Source organism: Elgaria multicarinata, chromosome 14 (genome assembly GCF_023053635.1).
Source record: "Elgaria multicarinata webbii isolate HBS135686 ecotype San Diego chromosome 14, rElgMul1.1.pri, whole genome shotgun sequence".
NCBI classification, from domain to species: domain Eukaryota; kingdom Metazoa; phylum Chordata; class Lepidosauria; order Squamata; family Anguidae; genus Elgaria; species Elgaria multicarinata.
In genome coordinates, this window is record NC_086184.1 from 32,693,557 (window position 1) to 32,702,939 (window position 9,383).

Here is a 9,383-nt window from a genome sequence, read left to right on the forward strand (position 1 = left end):
TTCATAATGTTCAGTCTCACAACTCCACCAGGGGCTTGATGGCTAAGGTCCCCATGTTCCAGCCAGAGGCACTTTGCAGCTCAGTCTTAAACATGTTTCCCCAGAGGTAGGCCGCACTGAGAGTGCCATAGGACTTCCTATTAACAGCCCATCCTATGCATTGACATGTCGAAGGAATAGCCTGACTGAGTGCAGTGGGGATTACTCTTGCATCAAATTGCATGAGCCTTTGGAATTCAGGTCCAGTTTAAGTGCAGGTACTCATTGTGACAGTCCACACAGCCACGTCCCCAAGGAGAGTCCAAAAATGCAGGCAGATGCATGGATCCATCTCTCTCTGTGTTCTATATGTCTTCCTTAAAGCTAATAGGTCTTTACTAAGCATAGATGAGCAAACCACCCCAAAATACTTTGCATTACAAGAGGGATAGCTCACAACAATAGATTATTGCCGGGTCGGGGGTCTGGTATCCATCTCCACCTTCGGCCACTGTGAGGAATGCAGCTAAGCTCAAAGGAACAGGGAATGCGGAGGGGCGGCAGATGGCACGATCTCCCTGTTAATGAAAAGTTGCACACCTCAACCCTGTGAGCCCTGGCTCTGCTGCGCCACCGCTCCGGTCTCCCAGGTCTACATTTAGGCCAAGCCCCAACCGACTCTGCTCTTGGGGGCAAGAAAAGTTGTTTTGTTGTTTATTCGTTCAGTCGCTTCCGACTCTTCGTGACTTCATGGACCAGCCCACGCCAGAGCTTTCTGTTGACTGTCGCCACCCCCAGCTCCCCCAAGGTCAAGTCCGTCACCTCCAGAATCCCATCCATCCCTCTTGCCCTTGGTCGGCCCCTCTTCCTTTTGCCTTCCACTTTCCCTAGCATCAGCCTCTTCTCCAGGGTATCCTGTCTTCTCATTATGTGGCCAAAGTACTTCAGTTTTGCCTTTAATGCCATTCCCTCAAGTGAGCAGTCTGGCTTTATTTCCTGGAGTATGGACTGGTTTGATCTTCTTGCGGTCCAAGGCACTCTCAGCATTTTCCTCCAACACCCCAGTTCAAAAGCATCTATCTTCCTTATGGTCCAGCTCTCGCAGCCATAGGTTACTACGGGGAATACCATTGCTTTAACTATGCGGACCTTTGTTGTCAGCGTGGTCTCTCTGCTCTTAACTATTTTATCAAGATTTGATAAAGAGGGGCTGCGGCTCCTTCCAAGTGGGCTGCTATTTCAGATTCCCAGTACATGCCCCAGCCTCCCAGTCCTGAGGAATGCTGTCTCCCCACCCCTCACTCACCAATCCTCTGTGTGAAAAGAGACTCCAGGACGGAAATGGGGGTTCAAGCTGCAGCAGAGCAGACCCCCAGGTTATTCCCCTCCCCGTTAGCATCGGCTGTTCTACAGAATGTGGCTTTGGGTGAACTTCTCCGGGAGAGAATGCACTGACTGGACTTGCATTGGCCAGAAAGGTGAACCCAGAACCCAGGAGGCCAAAGGGAGAGGAGTGCCGCTCAGTGGAATCAACTTTCTTGCAACTTCTTTTTCCTTTCTTTCACTCCAACTGACTTTGCAGCGATGGCCCAAACTCTGGATTTGGTCCCATGGCCTCAAGATGCCGGCCCTGTGTATGCCGCCCCGGCAGTTCTAATTCCGGTGGAGCCCAAGAGAGTCATGTTATCTGGAGTGAAGGGCCACCTCTATCACCCCTCCTTGCCAACCTTAAGGCGAATGGATATGGACACGGTGGCCAACAGACTCACGGATGAGCATTCCAGGACAACAACCTACCACTCCAAAGGTAAATGGAGCAGCGGCCAGTTTATGGAGAGCAAGACCTAGGGTGGGGGGGTGTCTCCAAATCCCAGTTGCTTCTGCTTGCAGCACGGGGGTGGGGAGTGGGGGATGAGAGGCTGTTTTGAGCCCTGCACAGAGTGATTTTATTCTTGAGACCCGAGGATCCCGTCTGCACCCCTGAAAGTACATTGTGGATTAGTAAGCAGGGCTTTGAACCTGGGTCCCCCTATGTCCCAAAGGAACACTTCTGCTACAGCATTGCAACAGTCCTCAAGTCTATAGCTTGGAAGATAATCTGGCTGTATTTGGAACACTCTGGGATTCTATTCACAGTGGAATCCTGCACTCAAGATTTTATTTGAATAGCGTAGGCGTGTGTACTAGATTTACAGAATTTGTAATCCTGCCCCCACGCCATGTTTTGGACCAGGGGATAAAAGATTCAGTTAGTTCAACAGTATTAGTGCCACCCACACTGCCTCTGATTTCTAAATCTTTAGCAGAAATGTTCAGGTGTGCTGACGTTAATCCCTAAAATATTGAGGGCTAGGAACTCGTACATTCTAAAATGGAAAGTGTTCAGCTTTAAGGGCCATATTTTGCAATTCACCTAATGTTTTTACAGATGTGGGCACCTTAGGCCCCTGGGAGAGGTGAAAGAGATCTTCATGTCCCCCAGTAATCTTTCTTGCTTGTGTTTTTCTGAAGAGGATTTTGAAAATGCAACATTCACCTTGGCTGGAGTGCCGAATCCGCGTCTCCCATCCCTGGTGAGTCACTCAAACCCACCATCCGATGCTGCTGCTTCAGTGCTGCCACTTCTGTGATCCATCTCTGCTGATTGTCCCTTCAGCGGCTGGCAAATGTTGCTCCAACAAGACTCCGCTGCTGCCAGACATTAACATTTAAAAGCAGAGGTGTTCAGGTTCAAAAAACCTGCACTGAAGCTAAAGTATGTTGCCTCTGAAGGCCCGTGTGTGAGTGTGCTTGGTGGGGTGGGATGAAAGAGCTGTACTTACTCATGGGTAAAGGAAGTGCATTTGGGACATGCATCGCCACACAGAGAGAAAGGTGCACCTTCCCTGGCTTGGGGCCATTCCTAGTAGGCCCTTCTAAAATACCGTATTTCTTCGATTTTAAGACGCCATCGATTCTAAGACGCACCCCATTTTTAGAGATGTTTATTTGGAAAAAAAGGGCATCTTAGAATCGAAGAAATACTTCCCTCACCGGCCAGCCAACCACCTCCTCCCCCCCTCCGCGCTTTCTTCTAATGGTTGTGTCCTTTTCTTTTTTCCCTCTGTGAGAGAAGAAACTGCCGTTTGTGCGGGAAGAAGGGGGGGCGTTGTCGTCCCATGGAAATCGATGGGACTTATGAATAAATTTGACTAACAAAAAGCTTGCCCAACCAGCTCCTCCTCGCTCGCATGGCTCGAGGCTGCTGCAGGAGCTTCCTCTTTTCCTCTTACCGTATTGCTTTGTTTCTAAGACGCACTCCATTTTTAGAGCTGTTTATTTAGGGGGGAAAGTGTGTCTTAGAATCGAAGAAATACAGTACACAACTGCATGCAACAGTTTCTCACAAAGCCTGAAGAGGACATGTGGGGAGGTGATGCAAGCATCCTAAGGGAAGGTACAGCACCTCTGGAGCCTTTGGCATTTGGACCTAGGGCTGGATGAGGTTCAACACCCGTGCCCCACACAATCCTCTCCCAGAAATGGTTGCGGGCCTCACCCTTCCTTAAAGCACAACTGATCCCCGAAATGCTTGCACATCCCTTGTGACTGACTGCAGGGGCATGTGGCAACCACAACTCCTGTTGTCATTGCTCAGGGGATGACAGAGTTGGGCAAGTCACTGACGGCGAAGTACAGAGCAGGGAAGATGGCTCCTCTCATGCCCAGCGCCAATCAGGGGGAATGGCCCAGCTACACTCAGGCTATGGACGACTGGTCTTGCTTCATCTCCACTGCCGGAGAGTTCAAACTACCTAGTTATAACAAAAAAGGTAAGAGCATCAACTTCATCTCTCGGAAAGTTGAGCCACAGCCGTTGCTTTCTCCACCAGCGGCCTCCCGTGGATCATGAGATTTATTTATTTAATTTGTTTATTGTATTTTTATACCATCCAATAGCCAAAGCTCTCTGGGTGGTTTACAGAAATCTCAATTTTGCCTCAAATGTTTTCCAGCCATGTTGAATTATGATCTCACTTTGTGAAGTGCTCCCTGTGTGGAGATATCTCCAGTCGTGGGGATCAGCCCCAAATGATCCCAAACCAGGGAAGGGAAGAAGGGTCAGAAGGGAAGTACGGTGAATCAGATGGGGGGGGGGGGACGAACAGACGGTGGATGCGTCTTCTTTTTTTAATCTTCCTTCATGCCTTTCAGCAAGATCCAGTCAATTAGATGGGTCCGGTTATCGTTACTGAGACCCTGTGTGTGGGGAGATGGAAGAAGAAAAGCAAGCTCCTGCACCAGTGCATAAGGCAGAGGTGCAGAACTCAGGGGCAAATCCAACCCTCCTGGGTTAGGGTTAGGGTTAGGGTCCATCCCCATATGCTGGTGTTTCCCCCCCCCCCCCCCACTGCCTTTGGCTCTGCCAGCCACTAGAATGCAGTCCCTGAGAGCTGCTCTAAAGTGAAATTTGGCTGTCCGGCTGAAAGAGGCTTAACACCCCTCCTTAAAGTTACAATTCTTATACTGGGTAGTAGGGATGGAAACAGTTCAGGTAGCCTGATGGAGTGGCTACTGCTAGGTGACAGCTGAAAGCACCAAAGGCAGCTAGTGTCTCAGCAGAGTAGATGGACTGGCTCTCCTCTCCCTCTACTGCAGCATGATGGAATGGTGACAGCTAAGGGAGAATGAAGGGCAGCTGGTGTCTTAGCAGAGGTGACTGAATAGCCTTCACTCCTTCTGCTCCGCATCCATCTGTCAGTACTTGTCCAGTCTGGGAGGAGTGATTGGCTATGACATCAATTCTGAGTCAGAAGGGGGTGCTTTGGAGCCAGGCCCAGCCATGGGAAACCAGACACCTGAGAATTCAGATCTACCAGGCTGTCTACTGGTTTTGAGGTGGGAGGGAGTGAAACTCAGGGCACTGAATGGCCTGTCTTCCACAGCTGGAAGACTTGACCTTGATGGAGGCCCCTGCTTCTCAACCAGGGACATCTTCCGTGGGAATGTGGCAGCAGGGGGACTCTACAGGAGAGGGGGGTTCTGGGATGAGTCCCAAGTTGTGACATCAACTCAAGAGGGCAGAACGGAGGCACGTAACAAGCGTTTGCCAGCTAGGTTTCCTTGCCAGGATCGAATGTCTGATAGTTACCCTTAGTGGCTGCTCCCCCTGCATTTAAATGAGGACAACAGGCTTGGGGACGCTATGTTTTTCTAAACTGAAAAGCATCCTTATCTTGTTTCTTTGTTGGGATTATAAATTTGTTTGGCCCTATTCTGTATTCTGACCCTGAGCCTGTTTGGGTCAGTTGTTGGGAAACCAGATATTGATACTGGATAAAGAACTACATTGTAATCTGTTCTCTGCTGATTTATATTAGGACTGTAAAGGCTCAAAGCTAATTACTGCAATAAAAGCCTTACTGAAACTTGAGCCTCAGTGTTGGGAAGTCAGGACTTGACACCATCAACCAATAGCAGAAAGGATGGGAGGAAATCAAGAGAGGGGCGGAAGGATTCAGGAGTCAGTGGCTCCACATGCTGAAGGCATCAGCCAAAGTTGCCAAAAGAGGGAAGAAGAAGGCCGCTGGGGAATGGAGATGCCAAGTCAGAGGCTACCTCCTGCCTTCCAGGTGTAGGTTGCATCCAGCTGTTGTCCTACTTATTGCATACAATCCCGTCTGTAAAGGTGGGATCAAGTTGGCAGGCCTCAAGAGACCTCTCTGCAAGAGCCATGGTGTGCCATTGCCACCATTCCTTACTGCCCATTGGCACTAGTTTTATGTAGGTGGCACTTTCATGCCCCAAGGAGTGCTGGGAACGCTGTGGGTGGAGGGTAGAGATGCTTTCCCAATCTTGTCAACTAAACCAGTTTTAGCTTGCGGTGCAGGCATGCCGACATCCTGCGTGCCCACCTGGACGGACTCTCAGTGCAAGGCAGCTTCCGAGGTTCCCAAACCTGATGGGATTAAACATCAAGATGTGAGGTTGGTTCCCTGGCCCTTTTATTACACAGGTGATGGAACTCTTTCAGCCCACAGGCCAAACTCAGTTTTGGAAAAGCTCTCAGGGGGCAAAAAGGGAAGGGCCAAAATGCCAGCCTTTGGGGAGGCATTTCAGCCTTTTAGAATGGGCTGCGGTGGGGGGATGTGCAAATGTCAGGAACCCCCGAAATGGTGGGGGGAAGGCAGTGGGGTCAGCGGAAGGGGGTGCGGCCACCTGGGGAGCCCAGGTGGGCCGGTCTAAGGTTCTGCACCTGTTTTGTCAGATGGCTGGAGGCGTTTGGAAGCAGACCGTAGTGCTGCATAGGCAGCTCTGGCTTCCACCCGCCTTGCTTCCTTCCTCATTTTGAGCCACACAGTGGAGAGGGAGATGGTTGGGTCGTGGCCTCCTTCTTGAGCTGGTGACAACAGTGTTCTCTCAGGCTGCCCAGAATCTTTGGTGGCAGCTTAGCCACACCTGCACCACTGCTGGAAACTGAGTTTTCTATGCTTCCTTCACAGTTCTTGGGTTCAGCTGTTACGCCGTGAGATACTTAAAACCTGACGTCACCCAGACCTGGCGGGTAAGAGAGCCTTCCCCACTGCAACGTGTGCATGAGTCTGGGGGGAGGAGACAAGGCCTGCTTTGGGCTGGGTCATCTGGAGAGGACAGTTTTGCCGTCCTGTCCCCCCCACTTTCTTTTTTGCCTTCACAATCAGAGTTCTCCAATGTCGCACCACCACCTACTGGTTTGCCACAAGATGCCTTTTGGTGAAGCCATAAAACAGGGGTGTTGAATTCATTTTCCGTGAAGCTCTTGGACCCACATTCCAGTGGTGGGGGAGGCCAAACGGTGTGTGGGGGGAGGCCAAAGGCACAGAGGTCAGGGCTAGAATTCCAAACCACCAGCATGTAAAAGCTGCTCCTACTGGTCATGAAGGCTTAGGAGAGGTATGCCAACCTTTTAGAATGGGGAAAGAAAAGAAACAAGGAAATCGCCAAAGAATCTGTGCTTGGGGGAAGGGATGCATGGAGCTCTTGGGCTGGATCAGAACCCCGGCAGGCCAAGGAGTCACGGGGCCTGAGGTTCAACACTCCTGCCATAAACCAGGGAGGGGGAGGAGAAGGGGAATGGAGTGGCCGGTGCCCTGAAGGGAAGCGTTTCACACTGCAACATTTTGTTTGCAGTGCACCATTTGCATATGCTAATAGTAAACCCATTCTCTGAGTGTGGATCCTCTTATAGGCCAAACAGCACGAGAGAGAGAGAGAGAGAGAGAGAGAGAGAGAGAGAGAGAGAGAGAGAGAGAGAGAGAGAGAGAGAGAGAGAGAGAGGCAGGCTGGGGGAACCCCAAGGTTTGCACAAGGACCAACCCCCCACCCCCACCCCCACCAGCTGCTCAGTAAGGACCAAGCAGGCTCAGTAGCTACAGAATGCCGATTGTTGGGAGGCCAGGAGAGGCTGGGAAGGGGCATTTCCTGGGAGAGGGTTGGCAGCCTCTGAACAGCCCCCCACCCCGGCAACATTGTGTGGCATTTGTGCATCGTGCTGAATTTGTTACTGAGGACCACCTCTCCTGTTTTGCTTTGTGCTAGTATTGCCTCAATCAGAATCCCAGCCTGGATAGATATGGACCAAAGCCCATCCCTTACAACACAGTGTAAGTGCCCTTACATGCAACCTCCCCCCACCCCTTGGAGTGAACTCTCCACCAACAGCACCCTTGGTAACTCTCTGCAAAATAAAGCCATTTCCCCTCCCCCTCTTTTTTGTTTTTTGTCACAGAAATACCTACAGGAGCTTTGGATCTGCACACAGGTAACTGATTCTGAAGGCTCCAAAGTACCCAAAAGGGCAAAACTTATTTCAGTGAAGGGGGAGAGGGGGAGAGGAGAGACATGAACACTCTGTCCGGTAAAGGCCGGGCGGCAGCCTGTCTTCCTAGCCACCCAGCCACCCAGGCAGCCAAGTTCACAGGCACAGGCCACGCCGGCTTTGACCCAGGTGGAATTGGCCCGTAAAGGGGTGAGCTGTCAAGTTGACACGGGGCTTTCATTTGCAAGAAGTCTATCACCTGAAGGCCAGGCTATCACCTGAAGGCTCAACACATCCGGGCGAGATATTCATGGAGGTCGCAGTGCATGGGGAGGTGGTCACAGCCCTTCCAAATAGTCCTTTTAACAGAAGATAAACAGAAGAGCCAGTGTGGTGTAGTGGCTAAAGTGTCGGACTGGGAGTCGGGAGATCCGGGTTCTAGTCCCCACTCAGCCATGGAAACCCACTGGGTGACATTGGGCCAGTCACAGACTCTCAGTCCAACCTACCTCACAGGGTGGTTGTTGTGAGGATAAAATGGAGAGGTGGAGGATTATGTACGCCGCCTTGGGTTCCTTAGAGGAAAAAAGGCGGGATATAAATGCAATAATAAATAAATAAGGTAACAGCAAAAGGCTTCCAGCCAGTATTACTAATGCTTTCAAGAACATGGGGGAAAGACAACTTACAGTGGATTTTTATTTGACAGAGGACTATCTTAGCTTTTCTCAAACACACTCCTCTTTGGAGCTTGGACACCATTCCTAGGTCAACTAGAGGCCCATTTTTAGCAGGGGAAGCCTGGAAATAGCCGAGCTTTGGAAAAGTACCAGTTATCGACTAATCAGATGGTTTCTTCTCTTCCTTCCTAGCCGCTCTCATTACCTCCAGCCCTGGCGCTAGGAAGTAGGTCGCCGGAAACGGGGCCCAAAGCCACACAAGCCTTCTCCTTCAGCTGTGGAATGTCAACAAAGAATAAAGGCTATTCGCTGCCTCAGCAAAGGGGGCAGAGGGATTTCCTGCTTAAGTAAAACATGCATTTGAAGGAGAGGGAGGGAGGAAGCAGGGGCGGGGGACGACGACAACAGCCTCCCTTAACCCCCCCCCCCCCGGCCAACACTTCCCTATTTATTATTTATTTATTATATTTCTATACCGCCCAGCAGCTGAAGTTCTCTGGGCAGTTCACAACAATTAAAACTATAAAATACAACATGATAAAATGCAATATAAAAGTTTTAAAGTACAGTATAAACCCCAAATACAACATTTTCCTAGCCTTTCCCCAGCATCAAAGCAGGAAGCCCAAGTCATAATCAATTCCTGGCAAATTGGCTATCCAGCTCACTTTGAAAATAGGCTGCTGGCCAGGCTACTCTGAGGCCTCCGAGTTCTTCCTCACATGCTGCATTGGGTCTTGCCATCTTTGGTACTTCGGAACCAGGAAGGCCAGTGCCCAGTGTGCTGATCCAGAGCTTCTAAAGATACTGCTGCTACAACAAACCTGTCTCGTGCCTCCAAATGCTTTGGACTTTGTTGTTTATTCATTCAGTCGCTTCCGACTCTTCGTGACTTCATGGACCAGCCCACGCCAGAGCTTTCTGTCAGCCGTCGCCACCCCTAGCTC

General features: G+C 50.5%; 1 protein-coding gene across 1 annotated transcript; it reads left to right on the forward strand.

The window, feature by feature from the left end:
* The first annotated feature begins 1,557 nt into the window (after positions 1-1,557).
* SPMIP8 (sperm microtubule inner protein 8) lies at positions 1,558-8,757 on the forward strand. The gene is made up of 7 exons (XM_063141121.1): positions 1,558-1,786; positions 2,491-2,552; positions 3,617-3,791; positions 6,462-6,523; positions 7,537-7,601; positions 7,727-7,759; positions 8,629-8,757. The coding sequence occupies exons 1-7, from the start codon at positions 1,564-1,566 to the stop codon at positions 8,657-8,659; spliced, it is 651 nt and encodes a 216-aa protein (XP_062997191.1). The 5' UTR covers positions 1,558-1,563; the 3' UTR covers positions 8,660-8,757.
* Positions 8,758-9,383: the final 626 nt, after the last annotated feature.